General features: G+C 39.5%; 1 protein-coding gene and 1 long non-coding RNA gene across 7 annotated transcripts in view; one reads left to right on the plus strand and one right to left on the minus strand.

The window, feature by feature from the left end:
* Nucleotides 1-15,725, plus strand: part of LOC140614041 (uncharacterized) — a 49,934-nt gene extending 34,209 nt beyond the window's left edge. For all 6 annotated transcript variants that reach the window (XR_012014932.1, XR_012014936.1, XR_012014937.1 and 3 more), the window contains one exon: nt 14,223-15,725. This is a non-coding gene — a long non-coding RNA (uncharacterized lncRNA). The remainder of the gene's footprint in view (nt 1-14,222) is intronic.
* Nucleotides 1-24,457, minus strand: part of COL6A5 (collagen type VI alpha 5 chain) — a 129,710-nt gene that overhangs the window by 87,744 nt on the left and 17,509 nt on the right. Inside the window, exons 2-3 of the mRNA XM_072792814.1 lie at nt 2,181-2,276; nt 308-907 (exon numbers count right to left, since the gene is read on the minus strand). Of these exons, the coding sequence (XP_072648915.1) occupies nt 308-907; nt 2,181-2,247 (667 nt within the window). The 5' untranslated portion in view covers nt 2,248-2,276. The remainder of the gene's footprint in view (nt 1-307; nt 908-2,180; nt 2,277-24,457) is intronic.

The raw sequence follows: 24,457 nt of genomic DNA on the forward strand, positions 1-24,457 counted from the left end.
ACTGGGAGACACAAAAAAGAAATTTGAAAGGAAAGCCTTGCAACAGGATAGGACTATTGGGCCGAGATTTAAATGATGTCAGGAGGCATCCAAGCTGTAAGAAGACAAAGGAGTGGTGCAAGAGGATGCCTGTCAGAGAAAAGGCACAAGCAAACACGGCCGTAAGAGTTGACAGGGATGTGCAGAAGTGTCCAGGACCTCAGCATGGGGGATCGTGGACACCAGAAGGTGAGCTGCAGGCAATGAGGGAGGAATGCGCAGAGCCGCCTGCCCCAGACTGGTGCCTCCTTAACCCGGCCTTCCTTACCTTTTACATCGTCCAGGGCCGCTACCTCCCTGTACTGGGTGGCTTCCTTGATGATCTGCGTCATGTTTGGGGCAAACGCTCCAAGGTCCCTGGCCGACCGCAGGTTGAAATGAAACTGCCCCGTGGCCATGGCCTTCAGCTCCTGCTCAGACGCGCTCTGCAGCCCCACGGAGATGATTCTCACTCCGTCTCCCCGCAGGGCCTTCGAGGGCTCCTCCACGTCATCCTCGGACTCGGCCGAAGCCAGGACCACCAGAATCGGGGGAAACTGCTTCTTGTCCCTCCCGCTGTCGGGCCTGGAGAAGTAGGTCCTGTGGGCCTCCCGGAGGGCTTGGCCTATGCGCAGGGAGCCACCAACGAAGCCGAAGTTCTTCTTGAGGTGGTTCAGCATGGGGTTCCTGCTCTTGAACGTGCCCAGCTGGAACTCACTGTGGAGCTGGTCGCTGTACTGGGCCAGGGCCACGCGGTACTTGTGGGCCTCGATGGGGAGGCTGTTGATGATTTTGCTGATGAACGTTTTCACAAAGGGGAAGGACTTAGTTCCCAGGTGATTGGAGCTGTCCACCAGAAACACGACATCTGCATACTCAGGGCCTGGCCCTATCAAAATAAGATGACCACAAACCTAAATAAAGTGATTGATTGTTCAGCCTTTACATTTGAGACCACAATACTCATTTGATACTATGCCCTAGGTCAAGAGTAACTCAGAATGCCAAGCACAGTGTCTTCTGGAAGTCAAACAGAAGAAGTTATACTGTGTTTTGTGAAGATATCAAACAAGAGGACTTTTGTAAAGTTAAGCAATAATTTTCTTTTTCTTTCTCAACTCTATACCAGAGATGTTTTTTCTTCCTTCCTTCCTTCCTTCCTTCCTTCCTTCCTTCCTTCCTTCCTTCCTTCCTTCCTTCCTTCCTTCCTTCCTTCCTTCCTTTCAACCGAAAACTCTGACATTATACTAAATAATAAACAAGAAAGCCCCCAAAGTGGTGTTTGGACTAAGAGTAACTTTGAGAAACCATATCAAGCAAGCAGGTGTCTTGGGTTGGAGAGTTTAGAAGCAGATCCTGGGACAGGGACTGGAGGCGAGGCTTTGCCAAGGGGAAGCAGTGTAAGGGAAGTAGGAGAGAGGCAAAGCAACATGTTTTCCTGATCTGAGAGGACTGTGGAGCATGCCTCTCTCTAAGGCAAGAGGGCCAACTTGTTATACTCATCACTCACTCAGTTGTTGGCTGCAGACCATCTCCAGAAATTGCAGGAAAGAAGCACAGGGCTATGGGCACAATGTCCTGCATAAGCTGACTCTAGAAAAGCCAAGAGCAATTCTCCTGAGAAAGTGGACCATGTCTGTGTGCTGTTACAGGCAATATTTATAGCAGCTGGATGAGGGGGTGGGGGACCACGAGCCGGGTTCTGGCCTAATAAAAGAGTCGGGCCCAGGGGAGGCACCACCAGCATCCACTTTAGCAGTCAGCCACCTCCACACTAGAAATCAGTGATGTGCTTAACAATTGCTCTCTCTTTCAAAATAACTCAGAAATTTGTCAGGAATCCTAGGATGCAGACTGACCTACAAAACAAAGGCATTGGTTCTATTCACAGAGACATGGAACACTGGGACCTGAGCAAATCAATGAATAATTAAAGCTTTTTTAGCCAGGTGTAGCATAATTCATGCCTTTTGCCCATGGCTTTCTCTTTCTGTCATCTTTGAAAGATTAAGTTTGCTTGATCCAACTACAAGTCAATGCTGTCTGCTTTGATTGTTTTGATTGTTAAAGAAATAAATCCTTTGTTTCTATGCATTAAAATGAATGTTAGTTAAGACATAAAAATGTTTATTTTCCTAAATGATGATAAAATATACTGGTACCTGGACTCTGATCTGCCAATGTTTCAGTCCAAAGGATTAAGACAAATATAATTAGTAGGATCTTCATTTTGTTAGTGACGTTTTCTTGCCTTTATTCTGAAAAAAGAAAAAAGGAGTGTTATTTACAATATGAAAAATCTCACTGTATAACAAATAACTACTAGGGAATCTGGGTTACAAGACAATTCATTGGAAACAAGTACTTGTCAAGTAATGCCAGGTGTGTTTAAAATGCTCATTAAGCATTTGGAGTATTTACTGGAAACCGAGAATGCTAACGTTGCCATGGCTTAGATATTTTTCTCAGCGCTTTATGAGTATCATCTAATTTAATCTTCACAACTGTCTTATGGGAAAGGACAAATACTATGTGGTATTGTTAATTGTTGAGGAAAACAGGTACAGGTGGCTTGGTAAGGGATAGATCCAGGATCTCAACCTAGACAGGTGACTGCACAGCCCAAGCTCTTTTTTTTTTTTTGTATATTTTTTTATTGGAGTTCGATTTGCCAACATATAGAATGACACCCAGTGCTCATCCCGTCAAGTGCCCCACCCCTCAGTGCCCGTCACCCAGTCACCCCATCCCCCCCGCCCACCTCCATTTCCATTACCCCTTGTTCGTTTCTCAGAATTAGGAGTTTCTCATGGTTTGTCACCCTCACTGATATTTCCCACTCATTTTCTCTTCTTTCCCCTATAATCCCTTTCACTATTTTTTATATTCCCCGAATGAATGAAACCATATAATGTCTGTCCTTCTCTGATTGACTTACTTCACTCAGCATAATACCCTCCAGTTCCGTCCACATCAAAGCAAATGGTGGGTATTTGTCGTTTCTAATGGCTGAGTAATATTCCATTGTATACATAAACCACATCTTTATCCACTCATCTTTCGATGGACACCGAGGATCCTTCCACAGTTTGGCTATTGTGGCCATTGCTGCTATAAACATTGAGGTGCAGGTGTCTCGGCGTTTCACTGCATCTGTATCTTTGGGGTAAATCCCCAGCAGTGCAATTGCTGGGTCGTAGGGCAGGTCTATTTTTAACTCTTTGAGGAACCTCCACACAGTTTTCCAGAGTGGCTGCACCAGTTCACATTCCCAACAGTGCAAGAGGGTTCCCTTTTCTCCGCATCCTCTCCAACATTTGTGGTTTCCTGTCTTGTTAATGTTCACCATTCTCACTGGTGTAAGGTGGTATCTCATTGTGGTTTTGATTTGTATTTCCCTGATGGCAAGTGATGCAGAGCATTTTCTCATGTGCTTGTTGGCCATGTGTATGTCTTCTTTGGTGAAATTTCTGTTCGTGTCTTTTGTCTTTCTGTTTTGTCTTTTTCCCATTTCATGATTGGATTGTTTCTTTACTGTTGAGTTTAATAAGTTCTTTATAGATCTTGGGTACTAGCCATTTATCTGATATGTCATTTGCAAATATCTTCTCCCATTCTGTAGGTTGTCTTTGAGTTTTGTTGACTGTTTCTTTTGCTGTGCAGAAGCTTTTTATCTTCATTAAGTCCCATTAGTTCATTTTTGCTTTTGTTTCCCTTGCCTTCATAGATGTATCTTGCAAGAAGTTGCTGTGAGAGCCCAAGCTCTTAACCACTATACGTATGCCTCATACGAGGTCTGTGTCCTTACAAATCACGTATAATTTATATTTAAAAATATTTATCTATTTTATTTTTTAAAAGATTTTATTTATTTATTCATGAGAGACACAGAGAGAGAGACACAGGCAGAGGGAGAAGCAGGCTCCATGCAGGGAGCCTGACGCAGAACTCGATCCCGGGTCTCCAGGATCAGGCCCTGGACTGAAGGCAGCGCTAAACCGCTGAGCCACCCAGGCTGCCCCAAGATATATCTATTTATTTTAGAGAGAAAGTGTGTGTGTTGGGGAAGAGGCAGAGAGAGAATCTTCAAGCTGACTTCTCGATGAGCATGAAGCCCGATGCTAAGCTCGATCCCATGACCCAAGAGAGCATGACCTGAACTGAGCCACCCAGGCACCCCCTTTACCTTTTACTTTTATGTCAACAATGGCTATGCTCATTGACATTTATGTCAACAATGAACATGACAATGCATGTTCACACCTTGGCTCAAAAAAGCCAACAGCTACCCATTTCTCTTTCTTCATGAAACCCTTACGAAAACTGTTCTTGAACTTACAGAGATACTCAGTTTTACAAATTACTTTAGCTCAGCATTTCTCTCCATGCAGCTCACAATCAATCAGAAATCTTCAGGGGATATTATAGTCTTTTAGATTCGTAGTCACTTTTTATAAACAGGAAAAGAGATTAAGAGATTAATGCCCAATATGCAAAAATAGAGCTGCCTTAAGTGAGATACCAAAGATGTAAAGGCTGGGTTTTTTTCTAGAGTTGACTTTTCCAGCAGTTCTTTTGAACTTCTTGATTATGAAGATTGAGAGAGTCATTGGAAGCTAGATTTGGAAGAGACTCAATAAATCATTTAGACTAAACCCTTATTTTGCTACGGATGGCCACTAACAATGCCCCTCCCTAGTTAGTGGCTGACTAGTGCCAATAATGACTTTTAAATCTATATTCATCATGTTCTAACATGCCACATATTTCACTTATTCATTAATTTTTTTATTGAGATATAATTTGCATATTCTAAGGTTTATTCTTTTGAAGTGTTCAATATGTTTTAGTATCACAGAATTTGTATCCTTTGTCACTAATTATAGAACATTTTCATGACCCCAAAAGAAACCCCATACCAATTAGTGGTTACTCCCCAATTTTTCCCTCCCACTGACTCTGGAAAACACTGATCTACTGTCTTCTCTATCGATTTGCCTGTTCTGGACATTAATACAAATGAAAACACATAAAGTATGGACTTTTGTGTTTGAAAATGTTCATTTAACATAATGTTTTCAAGATTTATCTATGTTGTGACATGTACCAGTGCTTCATTCTTTTTTATGGCTAATATTCTATTGCATGGATGATATACAACATTTAAAAAGTCTGTTCTGTTGTTGGGACACTTGTTTCTACTATTATGAATATTGCTGCTACGAACATTTGTGTACACATTTTTGCGTAGATACATGTTTTCATTTCTTGAGGAAATACTTTGAGTAGATTCCTAGGAGTGGAATTTTTGGTCTTATGGTAGCTTTATGTTTAACATTTTGAGAAACTGCCAAATTGTTTTCCTAAATGGTTGCATCATTTTGCATTCCCACCAGCAGTGAGTAAAGTTCCCTCTTTCTCTACAACACTTTTCACCAACACTTGTTATTTTCTGTTTTTTTTTTTTTTTATTATTCTAGTGGGTATAGATGGGTATCTTACTGTGGTTTTGATTGGCATTTCCCTAATGATGAACGACATTGAGTATTTTTCATTTATTTATTGGTCATTTCTAAATTTTGTTTAGAGAAATACCCATTCAAATACTTTGCCAATTTTTAACTGGGTTACTCATCTTTTATTAGTGTGTAATAAGAGTTCATTATATATACTGGATACTAGATAGTTATTAGATATATGATTTGCAAATATGTGTCTCCCACTCTGTGGGTTTTATTTTCACTTTCTTAAGGGTGTCCTTAAGTCACAAATAATTTTTAAATTTGATTAATTCCAATTTATCTATTTTTTTCCTTTGTTTCTAGTGTTTTTGATGTTATAGCTAAATAACCATTACTGGGTATCTGGGTAGCTCAGTCGGTTAAATGTGTGCCTTCAGCTCAGGTCATGATCCCAGGGTCTTGGAATCGAGTCCTGCATTGGGCTACCTGCTCAGTGGGGAGTCTGCTTCTCCCCTCGCCCCGCCCCCCCCACCCATGCTTGTGCTCTCTGAAACAAAATCTTTAAAAAAAATAAATAAATCACCATTACCTACTTCACAGTCATGAAGATTTACTCTGATGTTTTCTTCTAAGAGTTTTATAGTTTAAGCTTTTACATTTAGGTCTTCAAATCATTTTGAATTAATTTTGTATGTGGTATGAAGTAGGGATATGATTCCATGCTTCTTTATGTAGATATTCAATTGTCCTAGCACCATTTGTTGAAAGGACTTTGTTTTTACCATTGAGTTGTCTTGGTACGCAAATCAAGAACAAATTTACCATAAGTAAATGGGTTTATTTTTGGAATTTCAATTCTATTTCATTTATATCTGTATGTCTATTCTTATGCCAATACCACACAGTCTTGACTATTCTACATTTGTAGGAAGTTTCGGAGTCAGGAAATGTGAGTCCTGTGACTTTGTTTTTTTTCAAAGTTGTTTTGGCTGTTCTGAGCCCCACGTATTTCTAAATGATTTTTAGGATACCCTTGTGAATTCATGCAAAAAAAGACAGCTGGGATTTTTATAGAGATTGGATTGAACATGTAGATAAATTTGTGCACTGTGGCCATTTTTAAAAAGATTTATTCTTTTTTAAATAAGATTTTATTTATTTATTCATGAGAGACACAGAGAGAGAGAGAGAGAGAGGCACAGACACAGGCAGAGGGAGAAGCAGGCTCCATTCCATGCAGGGAGCCTGACATGAGACTCAATCCCCGGTCTCCAGGACCACACCCTGAGCTGAAGGCGGCGCTAAACCGCTGAGTGACCTGGGCTGCCCTATTTATTCATTTTAGAGAGAGAAAGAAAGAGAGCATGAGAGAGCATGAGTAGGAGGTGAGGGAGAGGAAGAATCTCCACCAGACTCCCTGCTGAGCATGGAGCCTGATGTGAGGATGGATCATAACCTGAGCTGAAATTAAGAGTTGAATGCTTAGCCAACTGAGCCACGCAGGCACCCCCGGGATTGCTATTTTAATGATGTTAAACTTTCCAATCAATTAATACAGGCTATCTATGGAGGAGAGAATTTAACTCTCTATATTTCAGTAATGTTTTTCAAGAACAGGAAATTAACTCAGGGATGAAAGGAAGTCCTCTCTAAAAAACCATGCTGATTCAGGAATCAATAAATATTCAGAGCTGTGTATATATCCTTCCTCAGGTTGGATGTATATTTGGAAAGTGAGACTGGGCTGAACCCAGCCAGGGCTTGACTCAGTTGCCTTATTTTCCTGTAGGTGCTAGAGCCTCGAAGAAGATATCCTGAGAGGCCATCATGTGCAGCTTCACTCCAGCCTACATCTCTTGGCTTGGCTCCACTCTGGTTTCCTTTTTAGCTCAGGTCCCCACTCTGCATGTCTTGGCACTAAAATGGTGGAGCAGCAGCAAGTGAGTTAGGGACGCATGTCTTGTTCATTTATTTTTATTAGCTTTCTCTCCCTAGAGCTTGGAATCTAAGAAAATAAGGACTTCTGTCTGTCTTGCTCATCATTATAAAAGAATAGGGATTTCTGTCTTGTTGTCATTATATCTCTAGTTCCTGGCACACAGTAGGCACTTAATAAACACTATAAATATTGCAACTTTGCATATACACTATTTCATAAATATATGCATATATCTATAGCTTAATTTTGTAGAGGTGGAATCACTATGTCAAAGGTATGTTTATTTTAAGATTTTATAAGTATTGCCAAACTGCTATCTATTGGGTTATACCATGTAATATTCTAATACCCGCCTTCCCCCAAATAGCATGTTCCATAATTTTCAATTGTCTTTTTTTCCAATTTACTGAGATATAATTGACAAATTTCATTGTCTAAGGAATACAGGTGATTATTTGATATATGCATATATTGCAAAATGATTATCACAATGAGTTAGTTAACAAATACATCACCTGGGGGGTGGGGTGAGGGGTGGGTGTGTGCTGAGAACTTTTAAGATTTATATTCTTGGCAGCTCTAAAGTATACAACACAGTATTGTTAACTATAGTAACCATACTATACTGTAGTTAATGTAACTACTGATGTAATCATACCCCAGATTTATTCATCTTATAACTGGAAGTACATATCCTTCAACTGCCTTCACACATTCTTCCCCCCACCACCCTGAAGACTACTATTCTTCTCTGCCTCTATGAATGTGGTTATTTTAGATTCTACATATAAGTGAGACTGTTCAACATATGCACTCTCTAACTTACGTAATTTATTGTAATACCCTCCAGATTCACCCATGTTGCAAATAACAAGATTATCTTCTTTTATGTGTAAATAATATTCTTGTGTGTGTATGTATCACATTTCTTTATCCATTTATCTGTCAATGACATGTTGTTTCCATGTCTTTGATACTGTAAACAATGCTGCAAGGAACATGAAGATGCAGACAGCTCTTCACAATAGTGATTTCATTTCCTTTGGATACATATCTGGAGTGGAATTGCTGGAACATATGGTAGTTCTATTTTTAATTTTTTGAGAAACCTCTATACTGTTTTCCATAGTGGCTGCACCAATTTACATTCCCACCAACAGTGTACAGCAGTTTTTTTCTCCACATTCTCACCAACATTTGTTATCTTTTGTCTTTTGGGTAATAGCTATTCTAACAAATGTGAGGTGTGGTTTTTGATTTGCATTTCACTGATAATGTTGAGCATCTCTTCATGCACCTGTTGGCCACTTGTACATCTTTTTTGGGAGAATGTCTATTCAAGTCCTTTGTCCATTTTTTAACTAGATTATTTGCAGGGTGTTTGGCGGGGGGAGCTATCAGGTTGTATGAGTACCTTGTATATTTTAGATATTAATTCCTTATCAGATAGGTTTGCAAATATTTTCTCCCATTCCATAGGTTGCCTTTTCATTTTGTTGATTTCTTTTGCTGTACAGAAAAGCTTTTTAGTTTGATGGAGCCCTGATTATTTATTTTTGCTTTCATTGCCTGAGCTTTTGGTGTAATATACAAAAAATCATTGACAAGACCAGTGCCAAGGAGGCTCTTTCCCTTTTGCTCTCTTCTAGAAGTTTTATGATTTGCAGTCTTATATTTTTAAATCTTTAATCCATTTGGAATTAATTTTTCTCAGTGGTGAAAGACAGGGATCCAGTTTCATTCCTTTGTAAATGACTGTTCTCTTTTCCAGATACCATTTATTAGGAAGACTTCCCTTTTTACCATTGAATATTCTTGGTTCCTTTGTTGTAAATTAATTGACCATATATGAATGAGTTTATTTCCAGGGATTCTATTCTGTTCCATTAGTCTATGTATCTGTTTTTATGTCAGTACCAGACTGTTTTGATTACTACAGCTTTCTAGAGTACTTTGAAATCAAGGAATATAATGCTTTCAGCTTAGTTCTTTCTCAGGATTGCTTTGATTATTTGGATCTTTGATTATTCCCATATGAATTTTAGGGTTTTTAAAAAATATTTCTGTGAAAAATGCCATTTGACTCTTGATAGAGATTGCATTGTATCTGTAGGTGTTTTGGGTAGTATGGATATTGTAATAATATTGAACTTCCAATCCATAAACACAAGTATCTTTCCACTTATTTGTGTCTTCTTCAATTTCTTTCATTAATGTCTTCTAGTTTTCAGCATATAGATCCCTCACTTTCTTGGTTAAATTTATTCCAAGTATTTTATAGCTGTTGATACTATTCAAATGGGATTTTTTCTTTTATTTTCCTGATAGTTTATTGTTAGTATATATAAATGCAACTGATTTTTGCATGTTTATTTTGTATCATGCACTTTGCTGAATTTTTTCATTAATCCTAAGTTTTTTGGTAGTCTTCAGGATTTTCTATATATAAGATCATATCTTATGCAAAGACAATTTTTCTTCTTTTCTAATTTAGATGACTATATTTCTTTTCTTGTTTGATGGCTCTGGCAATAGGACTTATAGTAGTAGGTCTCCTGGTTCACCAAGTGGCCTCTATATACAGAGTGCAAGGAGAAACCAAGAAAAGAGGCAGGCCACTCCAGACTGGTAGGTGGCAGGTTTAATAAGCAAGGGAAATTACTCATGAGGTTCTTCCTGTGTGGTTGCAAGATATGTAGATCTCCACACCTGCCCACCAGAATCTTAAAAGTTTATGTAGAGGCCTTAATGGGGTTCAGTCACATATGTTGTCTAGATGGTCTCAACAACACCTTATTCTCTTGAGGTGATGTCTTTGGACAATTACTAATATGGGAATGGTAGGTACAGCATACATACCAAGGACCAGCTAGAGGTGAGGGGCTTCTGAATGCCTAAGTCCAACTTGAGGGTCAACTGGCAGTCATGTTCTCTTGATTACCTACTCCAACAATGTTGAATAGGATGGTAATAGTGGGTCCCCCTGTCTTGTTCTTGATCTTAGAAGAAAAACCTCCAACCTTTCACCATCGAGTATGATATGTCATACTTGTCATATATTGCCTTTGTTACGGTTGAGGCATGTTTGTTCTACCCAATTTGTGGAGAGGTTTGTCTTATTAGTAAAGATGTTAAATTTTGTCAAATATCTATTTGACCTATTGAAATAATCATAAGACTTTTATCTTTCATTCTACTAATGTGAGACATTAGTAGATTTGTTGTATTTGTATTTGTTAAATCATCCTTGCATCCCAGGGATGAATCCCACTTGATCATGGCATATGATCCTTTCAATGTACCATTGAATTCAGTTTGCTAGTATTTTGTTAAGAATCTTGCTCTTGTGAAGAGCACCAGGTATAGTATATGTAAGTGTTGAATCACTAAATTGTATACCTGAAACTGATATTATGCTGTATGTTAAATAACTGGAATTTAAATAAAAACTTTTTAAAAAGAAAGAGTTTTGCATATCTATTCATCAGATACAGTGGCTTATAGTTTTCTCATAGTGTCCTTATCTGGCCTTGGTCTCAGGTTAATGTTAGCCTTCTAAAATGAGTTAGGGGGTGGTCCCTCCTCTTCAATTTTTCAGAAAAGTCTGAGAATTCTTCTCTAAGTGTTTGATACAATTCACCAGTGAAGCCATCTGGTCCTACACTTTTCAGTGTTGGGAGGTTTTTGATTATTAATTCAGTATCCTTACCCATTGGTCCATTCTCTGTATTTTCTATTTCTCCTTGATTTAGTCTTGGTAGGTTTTTTGTTTCTAGGGATTTATCCATCTCTCCTGGGTTATCCAATTGTTGGCATAGTTATTCATAGTAGTCTCTTGTTATCCTCTGTATTTCTGTGGTTTTAGTTGTAATGTCTCTTCTTTCATTTATAATTTCACTCATAATTTCATTATTTGAGTCTTATCTCTTGGTGACTCTAGCTCAAGTTTTGCAAATTTTGTTTCTCTCTTCAAAGAATCAACTCCTATTTTTGTTAGTCTTTTCTACTGTTTTCCTATTCTCTGTTCCATTTATTTCTGCTCTAATCTTTATTTTCCTCTTTGTGCTAACTTTGGGCTAAGTTTTCCTTCATTTTCTAGTTCCTGGGATGTAAAGTTAGGTTATTTAATCGAGATCTTTCTTTTTTTCTTAATGTACGCATTGATATTACTAAACTTTCATCTTATAAATGCTTTTGCTACAACCCAGAAGTTTGACTATGTTGTGTTTCCATTTTTGTAGAGCCACTAGCTGGGCTCTGTAATCACCTCTGGTCCAGCAAGCTCACAGGCTGTGTTCCCTGGCAGGACAGTGTCCATGAACTGGAGGGTATTATGCTGAGTGAAGTAAGTCAGTCGGAGAAGGACAAACATTATATGTTCTCATTCATTTTGGGGAATATAAATAATAGTGAAAGGGAAAATAAGGGAAGGGAGAAGAAATGTGTGGGAAATATCAGAAAGGGAGACAGAACGTAAAGACTGCTAACTCTGGGAAACGAACTAGGGGTGGTAGAAGGGGAGGAGGGCGGGGGGTGGGAGTGAATGGGTGACGGGCACTGGGTGTTATTCTGTATGTTAGTAAATTGAACACCAATAAAAAAAAAAAAAAAAAAAAAAAAAAAAAAGGACAGTGTCCATGGACTCTGCGACTGGGCAGTGCTGTGGGACAGGCTCTGCAATTGCTCTTGGTCTGGTGGAATCTTAGGCTGTGCTCCGTGACTAGATGGTGCCATTAGCTGTTTTAGGTGGGGCCACAGTCTGGGCTTTGTTAAAATCCAGGACAGATAAAGCCTAGCCCTGAAGGTTCCCTGAGCAAACAGAACAAGTTTAGTCATGCAGAAAAGCTTAATTTGGCTTATGTTAGGAGGCTAACTTGACCTGGATGACTTCTTGCTTATGTTTCTAGAAATTACAAGTGAATTTGAGCTGTTTCTTAAAATTGATAAGAGACAACAACTGAAAATTGTAATATTGTAACCAATCTTTGTGAGGAATAAACAGTTACTGCTTTCTCACTATATAAGCTTCTTAGAGCGGTATACCCCTGAGACGCATTCCATGTTCTGGTTTGAGTCCTCCTGTTTTGCAAACTGTCTTTTTGCAAATTGTCTCTTTGTGATGTAAAATTTTGCGAATTACCATTGATTCATTGGTTTTGTGTTGACTGTTTTGAACTTTTGATACTTTATGGAGTTAGAGGTGGGATCCATGAAAGACTTTCAACAACTCCAATGCCAATGAGCAACCAAGAGCTGGTAGCCAGAGAGCCCACAGAGCTCACAGCCTTTTCCTGTCCCTGGAGCTTGAGGGGGAGTCTCTCTTGGGTCTGAGCTCCACTCTCTACATTCTGAGTTCTCCAACTGTATTGTGCACACTTGTTTCTGTTTCTGTTTCGCTTTCTTGTTTCCGTGTTTGTTTGTTGATGGGTAAGTCACCCATCCTGTTCAAAATCAGGAAAAACACGTGATTCTAGATGTTTTAGAACAATTGTTAGGACATTTTAGGATATATCCAAAGGCAAGATTGATTCTATCTGGTTCTTGGACCAGGATCTTGAGCCTTTCTGGAAAAATGGTTGAACTTTTTTTTAAGATATTTATTTACTTATTCATGAGAGACACAGAGGGAGAGGCAGAGACAAAGGCAGAGGGAGAAGCAGATTCCATGCAGGGAGCCTGATGCAGGACTCGATCCCAGGACCCCAGGATCACAACCTGAGCCGAAGGCAGATGCTCAACAGCTGAGCCATCCAGGTGCCCCTGGGTGAACTTTTTAATAATGTAGAATCACAACGGCCATCCTGGGGAATCTCTGTTTTAGATAGGTTCCTCTTAAGTGGAACTCTTAAAAGAGAAGTCCGAAACCTCTTTGAGACAGACAAGGGAAGTCATCCTTTGGTTGGTATGCAGAGGCTTCTAAAAGACAAAATGACTTCAAAATTAGTTCTAAAAGGACCCCCGAAGCATAAAAATCTATAGTAAAAAACTGGCCATCTGAGCAGGTGACCTTACTTAACTTGGTCCATCTGTCAGAAACACAATTTGAATTCAGCTATTTTTTTCAGGTTTGTACCTGAGAAATGACTAAAAATTTTAAAACAATAGTTATAAGATCTCTGTGTCTATCTGTATGTTACATATGTCTTTGTGTGTATAATGTGGATATGGGATATTTTTCTACCTCCAGATGGTATTGCCAAGATTAGTTTATAAAGATCTATTTAATTGGCTCAAAAAAATTAAACATTTATATAAATTGAGTATACTCTCAGAAACACAGAAACTGACCCAAATATTTTTCAAGTTCACTTGATCTGGGATAATCCTCAATAAATAAAAGCTAATTTAAATTTGTTGGCTTAATAAAGCAGGCATTTCTTCAAAATTTGTCAACAAGCAAAAGAACTTAAGATGATGTAAATTATTTAGAGATCTAATCCAAGCATAATTGTTAAAAACAAGTAATTTAAGTAAATATAAATAAGATCGAAGTTCATGCTAAGTTAAACTGAATAATGGATAGTCATTGAATATCTAAATCATTTCCAAATCAAACAAACTAAATGTTAAACATAAGTTTATCTGCTTTCAGCTTTTTAATTTTCATACAGAGACAAAAACACACATTTGGGTCTATTTGTAAACATGCTTTATGCCATACTGAAAAAATTTAATGTAAGAAAGAATATACTTCTAACAATTTTGAAATGTTCTTATAAATTGGCTAATCTATAGAATGCTTATCTATGATAGTTCACATTGTGTGCTAATTTTTTTATAGATTTTATTTATTTATTTGACAGAGCAGAAAGCACAAGAAGGAGGAGCAGCAGGCAGAGGGAGAGGGAGAAGCAGGCTTCCTGCTGAGCAGAGAGCTGGAGGGACTGAGGCAGGCAGGATCCCAGGACCAGGGCATCAGGATCATGACCTGAGCAGAAACCAAGAGTTGAACTCTTAACGAACTGGGCCACGCAGGCACCCTTGCTCTCTAGTTTTCACGAGAAAGCAACTTGAATTGTCAAATAATTGAAGAGGTTGGAAGAAGAGTTGAGAATATAAAATGAACCAAAGTGAAACTCAGAACACTTAGAATAATAATCACAAATTAACCATGCAAACTGTGTGCATTGGTGCTAAGGAAATACAGGCAAAGCAGCAAGCATCCTTTTGGAAGATGAGAAGCAGTGGAACACCCATGAGAGCTCTCTCCTACGATGGAAGGATTTACTGTAACTTCTCCTTTTTCCAACTGTGGTCACAGACCATTGGTGAATTTTGATTAATATTTATTTAAACTGAAAAATATATATAATCTATATCTATCCATACAGATAAATGGATAATATATATCTTCACTTTATCTATAATTCATAGATTGAATTATTATAGGTTTATTTGTATCATATATATCTTATAATATATCTTATAATATATAAGATATATCTTATATATAAGATATAAATAAAAGAGAATAAATTCATAGAAGGCAAAACCGAGTACATACATGGAAAATACTGAACATAAGAAATATGTGTCAGTTCATTAAACTTTTCTTTCAGTTACTCATATGGTTTTATACATGTAAGTATGTGCTGCCCCACAGCATATGCCATATTTCCTGCCATGGAATGACTCAACATGTTTGAAAGTCACTGCTCTTGTAAAACAATAAACTGAGTAATAAAAGGGTCTGTGCAACCACCTGAAGAGGCCAATACAACAACAATCACCATTTCTGTCCAATACATGCACGGTGGTGACTCCCCAAGCCCAGGCTATGATCACTCTGTGGTAGTTTTGTTACCTTCTCTTTGCAGATTTGTAGCCAGTTAGCAATCTTTGTTTACAAGAACTTTCCCATTTCTTACAACCATTACCAGGCTGGGAATCCTGTTTGTGGCTTCCTGGATATTTATAGTGTTGCCATCAGTTTAGAAGTTGTTGACTCATTTTTCAAGTCTTTTTTCTGACTACTCAACATGGAGCAATCTTCTTTAGCCATAATGTGGGGATCTTGTTGCCCTTACCTGTTCTATTATTCCCAGTAGAACAACTCTAATTGAGCTGTGTTAGAATGAGCCTACAGACACAAGTGAATCTCATCTTGTAATTTCCAAAAGGGATATGGTTTATTTTAACTATATGACACAGGAGTTTATATTCATTTAACAATTATGTAGGCAATTATGTTGTCCTGTAAGAGTAAGTCTGTAATTACTCCATAGCAATTGTCTTGCATTCTTGCCTACGTAAGATTTGTACGTTTTGAAATTGAGAAAATAATGCATGAACTAATAAAGTTGAAATCATCAGCAAAAGAAAAGCGGTTTCGAGAAGTTTTTTGTGTTTTTTCTTATGTGTGTTTCTTTTCGTTTTGCAAAGCTACTAGAAATAATAAGGATTTAAGAAATGACTGTACATGAAACGTAGAGAATATGTTTTCAATAAGAGAAGGTATGATGAATAGAGATGCATTTTTGGTAAAGGGAATAAAAGAAGATAATTTTATCCGTAAAATGATTGTTGCAGAATAGGAAGGAAAAAGAACAAAATCTATATATTGAAAGCTATAGTAGGTTTGTGGAAAATCAATCTTGAAAAAGTAATTTTTAAATTTTTTTCTTTTTTATTTAAATTCAGTTAAAATATAATATATAATTGGTTTCAGAGGTAGAGGTCTTTCATCAGTCTTATATAACACCCAGTGCTCATTACATCATGTGCCCTCCTCAATATTATCACCCAATTACCCTATCCCTCCACCTCCCCTCCCCTCCAGCAACCCACGGTTTGTTTCCTATGATTAAGAGCCTCTTACGGTTTGTCTCCCTCTCTGATTTCATCTTGTTTTATTTTTTCTCTCCCTTCCCCTATGATCTTGTTTTTTTCTTAAATTCTATACATGAGTAAGATCATATGATAATTGTCTTTCTCTGATTGAGTTATTTTGCTTAGCATAATACCCTCTAGTTCCATCCATGTCATTGCAAATAGCAAGATTTTGTTTTTTTATGGCTAAGTAGTATTCCACTGTATATATAATACCACATCTTAGTAATCCATTTATCTGTCGATGGACATCTGAACTCTTTCCATAGTTTGGCTATTGTGGAAATTCCTGCTATAAACATTAGGGTGCAGGTGCCCCTTCAGATCACTACATTTGTATCTCTGGGGTGATACCTAGTAGTAGTAGTAGTACAATTGCTGGATCATAGAGCAGCTCTAGTTTCAATTTTTTGAGGAAACTTAAACTGTTTTCCAGAGTGGCTGCACCAGCTCGCATTCCCATCAACAGTGTAAGAGGATTCCTGAGAAAGGAATTTTTTTTAAAAGGTTTTGTTTATTTGAGAGGGAGAAAGAGAGAAGGAGAGCATGAGTTGGGGGAGGGAGAGAGGGAGAAGCAGACTCTCCATTGAGCAGGGAGCCAGACTCAGACAGAGTTCGAGCCCAGGACCCTGAGATCATGACCTGAGCCAAAAGTAGTGTTTAACCACCTGAGACACCTACATACTTCGAGAAAGGAATTTTATGTGTGACCAAGCTAAGATTAAAATGGATTTAGTTAAGTAAAAAAGAAAATAGGAAAAATTGTAATATCAAAAGTATACTGATGCAAAATCAGAATTCGGTTTTTCTTTCTGTTAAAAGGACACAGTTTTCTTAGATTCTGGTTTGTAAACAAATGTTTTTTTTTTGTTTGTTTGTTTGTTTAAAAGATTTTATTTATTTATTCATGATAGTCACAGAGAGAGAGAGAGAGAGGCAGAGACACAGGCAGAGGGAGAAGCAGGCTCCATGCAGGGAGCCCGACGTGGTATTCGATCCCGAGTCTCCATGATCGCGCCCTGGGCCAAAGGCAGGCGCCAAACCGCTGCGCCACCCAGGGATCCCAACAAATGTTTTTCTTTACCATAAATGTATTCTGAATAAAAAACAAAGATTCTATGTTTTGTCTTTATCAAATCTTTGAACTTCCTAAGCAAACTGAATCTTCTCTAAAAAAAGAGTTGTTGTTCTTTTTTTTAAAAAAAAACTATATAACTTTTGTATGTTTTTTTTAAATTTTTATTTATTTATGATAGTCACACAGAGAGAGAGAGAGAGAGAGGCAGAGACATAGGCAGAGGGAGAAGCAGGCTCCATGCACCGGGAGCCTGACGTGGGATTCGATCCCGGGTCTCCAAGATCGCGCCCTGGGCCAACGGCAGGCGGTAAACCGCTGCGCCACCCAGGGATCCCTGTATGTTTTAAATTTCATGGAAATCATTATCAAATAACAAGTGACACTAAACTTTCTTTAGGGAATATTTATATGGAAGTTATTCATATACATGTTCCAGAAATTATATGGAATTCCTGGGAATCTTATTTGTCCTATTACAGTGTTATCAGCCATAATTCCAACTATTATCTTAAAATATTGGATATCACAGATAAACAAATTTCCCTGTCAATTAAATTATAACGAACTCTGATCTTTAGCCATGGCCATTTTTAAGCCTTTTGTCATTTATAGTTACCGTTTTACTCAAAGACTTTTATAAATATATTTCATCTTCAAGGGCACCTGGGTGGCTCAGTGGTTGAGCGTTTACCTTTGGCTCAGATTGTGATCCTGGAGTCCTGGGATCGAGTCCCGCATCAGCCTCCCCACAAGGAGCCTGCTTCTCTGCCTGTTTCTCTGCCTCTCTTTGTGTTCTCATGAATACATATATACATATCATACATATGATATATATATCATCTTCAGAGAAATTTATGGACAAGTACTCTAGAATGCAGGTTTCTGATAACTTTAAGATCATAACACTGAACTGGCTAAGAATTTCTAAAACCGTGATGGAAAACAGACGAATTTTTAAAACTGCCAACATAAGATCCAGATCAACATGAATTAAAACAGAAGACTAAATGAACTAATGAGGATGATTATTATTTTTATGACTTAATTTAAAACATAGTTTTTTTAATGTTTTGTTTTCCAGATCTAAAAGACCCTATATGGCCAATCATTATGGTTATTGCACTTACATAAATAATCAAGCCAAGTTTTTAAAAACTAGATTTAATTTATTAACAAATTAGTCTTTCTATTGTTGTCTCTGATGCAAAAGGAAATGATTATACAGGAAAAAAATTACATTTCAGTAATATACCTTCATAGAGATCAGATTCTAATACTGTTAATTGTATTTGAAGATTGTTTTCTATCTGTACACTGGACTGGTTCCTGTATCCTAATTTCCTCCAATAGGTGTCTAAAACTCCCAAACTAACATTTTCCATTTTCTCCCACTATTTTGACTTGGAATCACTGTGAAACTAATAGCTGCCCTTTTCCCAAAGCTATGCAAGCTAAAGCTGAACGACTTGATATAAGCCTCAGAGACTCACCACAACAATTCAGCGTGTGAATAATTCTTTTGCCTATTGCTCTGGGGCCACTCAGAAAGGTCACCAGACACATTCACACTGCAAACCAAGAAAATCCATCTGTTTGCCATTGCTTGCCTTCTCCATCTAAAGATGCTTAGAACCTGACATCGAGAAATCTCACCTGGCTTCTAAGATCAGAAAACTGAATTTATAATTTGCTCAAACTATTAACCTTTGTTTTTCTTTTGTTTCCATAGAAATGCCTCTCATTAAAACACTGCTTGCTTACTTCATAGAAAGGCCTAATTTAGGAGAAAGCTCACCTGCTACACAGTCTCCTAAAATATGACATCCTCAAGTTCACTCATCCCAGCTGGTGTGTGTTTGCTAATATATCATGTTGCACTTCTGTAAACAACTTGTGAAAAAATTGTACATGGGCTTAGAAAGGTAAAGCCTGAATCTGATTATAACCCATTTGATTTATTTCATTGGTTAAATCTTGGCTCCTGAGAATCAGTGCTCTAGGGAATTTCTCAAGCCTTGGCTGCTCTCACATTAACTTCTCAAGTACACTGTATATTCTCGAAGGTTTTCAATGCTTGTTAGCAGCCACTCTATATGCCAGAGTATCCACTGGGGTCAGACAACTGGATGAAATCAATAATAACCACATGAATTATGAAGAAGTGATCACATGGCCCTCTGGCCTGATGACCCAACTAATGAAAATAGTGAATATGTGATTCTTTGGCCTGACTACATCAACAGCAGGAACTTAGAATAACACTGTAATGTTTTGGACACACTCTCAGCCTGCAGAGAGAAAGCCTGAACAGAGGGAATTGTTAAAATCAAGGACAGACAGAGATGAGGCTTGAAAGTTCCCTGAGCAGACTGAACCAGCTTACTCATGCAGGCAAAGTGCATTTAGCTTCTTCTGCAAGGCTACCTGGACCTGGATCATTTCTTGCTTGTGCCTCTAGAAATGATAAGCAAATTTGAACTGTGATTTAAAATTGGTATGATGTAACTACTGAAAATTAGAATATTGTAACTAATTACTGTGGAGAATAAACAGTCACTGTTTTCTCACTCTCTAAGCTGCCTTATAACAATATACCCAAGGGGCGCCTGGGTGGCTCAGTGATTGAGCACCTGCCTTTGGCTCAGGCCACGATCCCTGAGTCCTGAGACTGAGTCCTGCATCAGGTTCTCTGTGCCGGAGCCTGCTTCTCCCTCTGCCTATATCTCTGCGTCTCTTTGTCTCTCATGAATAGATAAATAAAATCTTTAAAATATATATGTATATATTTAAAATATATATGAGGATTCATTCCATGTTCTGGTTTGAGGGCTCCTGGTTTGCAAACTGTATGCACAATAATTTTTACCAATTACTACTTCAGCAATTCATTAGTTTTACTTTGGCTATTTAAATCTTTGACAGCTTCATAGTTGGACAAAGCTCTGTTCTCCAATCAGGCAGAGGCACAGGCTGTACTTCAAATGTGTGGGCTACAGGTGGAGCTTCACAATCAGGTAATCTGCCAGCTGTACTCTGCTATTGGATGACACTGCTGTCCAGGCTCTCTACCTGGGCAGGGCCACCCACTGGATCCTGCAGTTGGGTAGGGCTGGAGACTGTGTTTTGAGGTTGGGCGGAGTCACTGTCTGAGAACCTTGGTAGATTAAAGCCACAGTCTTTGCATCTCATTTGGGCAGAGACACTGGATGGGCTCTCTGCCTAGGCAGTACCAGAGGCTGTGATCCAAGGCTGTCCAGGGTCACTGTTCAGTCTTCCAGGTCATGTGAAGCCAGAGACTATGTTCAACAATTGAGCAAGGCTACTGGATTGGTTCCCCGCCTCACCAGGGCTGCAGGAATTTTGCACAGATGCAGGAATTTTGCACTTCTTGTCAGGCGGGGCTGAAGGCTATGCTTGGCAGTTGCATGGGGCTGCAAATTTGCTTCCTTGCATAAGTGAGGCTATAGAAAGGGCCCCATGTCCTATGCAGCCCCTTGATTAGAAACTCAAATCACTCCCTGGCCAGACAGGACCATGGGCTTGACTTACTGGCCTGGGATCTCACCCAGGTACAACAGCAAGCAGACATGTGATCTCACAAGACCTGAGTGCCAGTTGTGCTAAGCCATGTTCCCCTCTCTCCATTGCTGTCTGATCCTCAGTGGTCAAATCCAGCAGATTCCCCCAGTGATCCTTGTGCTAGCCTGGGGGAGTGGCAACATGATCAAGGTGAAACTGCTCCTCCTACCTCCTAAAGCCATCTTTCTTAATCTCTGTGGTCCAGGGGGTGCTTCACCCTAACCCCCCAGGGTTCTGGGATTTTCACAACAGTGTCTTTCCTATGGATAGTTGCTAGCTAGTTGGTCATCTTGAGAAGGGGACTGAAGTTGGGAAAACCTATGCTGCCATCTTGATGGCATCACCTCCAGGGGCTCCTGGACCATGGCCAAGAGGAGCTCGAGCTGATTCACAGGCCGCTTCAGCATCTACATGTGAGCATGGTGCCCAGGGTCCTTGCATGTGGTATCAGTGACAGGACCAAAGCCAAGGAGGCTGTAACTGAACTCTCGGGGATACAGAGCTATTTCTGGGTCTGTGGCAGAGACCACAGTTAGCAAGTCAGGTACCTGGGTGTGAGCCTGCCTTCTCAAAACGGCTCTCCTCGATCTTGCACTACCTTGGGTTTCATGGTCTCCTACCTGGATTCCAGTGCTCTCACAAAAAGACACTTTTATTCAGAGATGGATGCCAAATTATGGTTGTTAGGGAGAAGGGGATATGAGTGAAGGGTGTCTTATTTGGCCATCTAGCTGATGTTTTTCCTTTTACCTTCTTATTTGCTTTTTCTATTACTTCTGCTTCCATTAGTATAAGTTGTTCCGATTTGTCGATCTTTTATACTGCTTGTGCTCTTGAGAGAAATCTAATTTGTATGTGTAACCTCATTTTTCATTCCCTTGGCTAATAATCTAATCTAATCTATGGCTCTTGGTTCTTCCATGGCTCAACTCCCCAATCTCTCCTGTTTAGATTTAGTAAAAGAAGCCAGCAGCCACCAGTAAATTGCCAACCTGTCCAAACTAGCAGAGAAACAGGAAAATGAGGATAAAGAGGTTCCTAGACATCAACCTGAGAGGGTTGACTTACATCTCCACAGTTCCAATAACTCTAAATACCTCCGATCTCATGATGTTGTGATTGAGGGTCGTGAAGCTGAGAGCAGCAGGAACGAGGAACAGGATACCTTGGGGAAGTCAATCAGCCATGCTGGAGGACTTATACCCCAAACCAGACTTAGGGCACAAAGAAACTGCAAGTTCGAATATCTGCCCCATGAACCAACTTGTACCTTCTCACATTTTCAAATGCTCAGCCTTTCAGAGGGTAAACGGGAACTCAAGCCAGCATGGTCTCTTGGGGAATATGCCAAGCCCACTACAGGGGCATTTGATAGCCAATCGGGCACATCTGAAGAGAAGGTCCCACACGCAGTACCAGAAAGCAATGAGGTGGCTTTGCTACTTCCCATAGGGATGTTCAGCCACAGAGAGGTGGGGAATGAGACTCCTCCACCATTGCCAGGAGACAAAATAGGAGAGGAATAATGGAATAATGAATAATCATCTCCCTTCTTTTGATAACATGCCACAAATCTCACCCATTCTGAAAGGTAAACTGTACTTTCTATCAGGCCGTCTGTTTTAGAACAGAAGGCATGAGGTCTAAACGTGATTTGGTGAAGCAAGAAAACGAAGAAGCTTAATTTAGTAAAATGCAAAGGCACAATGCAAGCTTCCAACCTCCTGACAGGTTCAGACACTGAAAGAAAACAGCAATTACGCAGTGAGTTATAGGAACACATGAAAGGCAGTGGTGTCAGTCTTGAGCCCGCTGGATTGGAAATAAGTATGTAAATATTTTATTGGAGTTTTGCACTGCTAAATCCTAAATCAAACACAATACGAACAGCATTCTGAAACCACCAAGCTTCATTTATCTCTCTCTACATTTTCAGCCAAAGGAACAATACGTACTGAATGATGGTAAAAAAGCAAGCTCAGGCCATCTCACCTTCTGTGCTCCACGCTGTTCCCCTCTTCCGGGTGGCCATCCTCCACCCTCCCTGGTTATTCATCCCTAACTCAGGGTATCTGTGCCACAAGCAGGCCAAGAATAGGCTCTGAACCAGATATGGAGCTCCAGCAGAGGGAGAAGAATATACTTTAGGAACCACAACCTCCAGCTGATAAAGGCCTAAATCTGCCCAGGTGGCCCTAATCACTTCCAGCTGAGGTTCAGAGGCCCAGGGAGATTGTATAGCATGGCAAGGTCACACAGCTGGTCCATGGAGGAGCTGAGGCTTAAAGCCTAGGTATCAGCCTCCCTGGTGCTTTGGGCCATTCCTGGGAGCATCAGGAAGGCACACCAGTGTCCCTCACCAAAGGGACAGAGAGGTCACATAATTACCCAGTCTCATTTTCCTCCACTGTTTGCCCACCTTATGGGTGCCACATGACTCTGCTTCCCTTGGTTTTCATGCTTCTCTTGTTTCTTCCATGGCACCATTCTGTAGAGAGGATATCCCCTCTCACCCACACCCCCAAATCTATCAACACACACAGCCCCCCACTCTAGCTGCTCAAACTTCCAAGATCATCCTCTTGTTTGGCATTTGGCACATTTCACCTCATTCTGTAGTTACTGACCTCCTTTTCCTAATCCCCACTTCTCACCAACACACACACATATACACAAACACTTATAAGCTCATTGAAGATAGGATTTGGCCTTTCATCCCTCACTATTGAACATCCCACTTGCCTAAGTCAGTTGCCTACTCTCCAGTGAGGCCTCAAGAAATAGTTGTTGAATTAATTATTTGGAAGGTGCTAGAAATTCCATCAACCCAGCCATTTCTACTCAAAAAACCTCACACAGCAGCAATTCTAGGCTTTTCTAGAAGCAAAAGTCCATGTTTGGAGTATCCTGAGATTGATAAAGTAATACCCTGTGAGTAGGAAGCAAATTCCACCAGTCTGAGCAATTGTGTGCCAAAGCTCTATTGGACCATTCTAGACAAGTCACTGGGAACCTGCCATAACAGCAGAGGCCACACCGTGTGGACAGCACTAGTTCCACTTTTATAAAAAGTAAAGGCCTTCTAAATCCCCAGGGTCAGCTCATCGAGGAAACAGATGGCAGGAGAGGGGAGGGATTTGGTATCAGTGCCAGGACCAGTATTTCCTTTAATATAGGTCAGGCAGAAACAGGTGAAAAGCGAGGTTCCAGAGTCCCAGATTAGCTATAAACAGCTTCAGTTCAGGGCCATTAACATTTACTGAGTTACCATGATGCATGAAGCTCAAGGTGGGAAAAATGGGAAAACAAAGGTCAACAGCTAGTCCTTGCCTAAAAACAAGAGTAGAATTTTTGTCAGGCAAAGTCCAACTCATGACTTAGAAACGGACTCAGCAAAGTCTTCCTTCCTCTGCAGTCTCATTGGACTTTATCCTTTCTATATATTTATCTATACACACATATATGCATATGTATATATATATGTACACACATGCACCTACAACTACATATGCTCCTGATTATTCACTCAACAAACGTTTCTTGAGTGGTAAC

The sequence above is a fragment of the Canis lupus genome, chromosome 22, assembly GCF_048164855.1.
Source record: "Canis lupus baileyi chromosome 22, mCanLup2.hap1, whole genome shotgun sequence".
In the NCBI taxonomy this organism is placed as follows: Eukaryota; Metazoa; Chordata; class Mammalia; order Carnivora; family Canidae; genus Canis; species Canis lupus.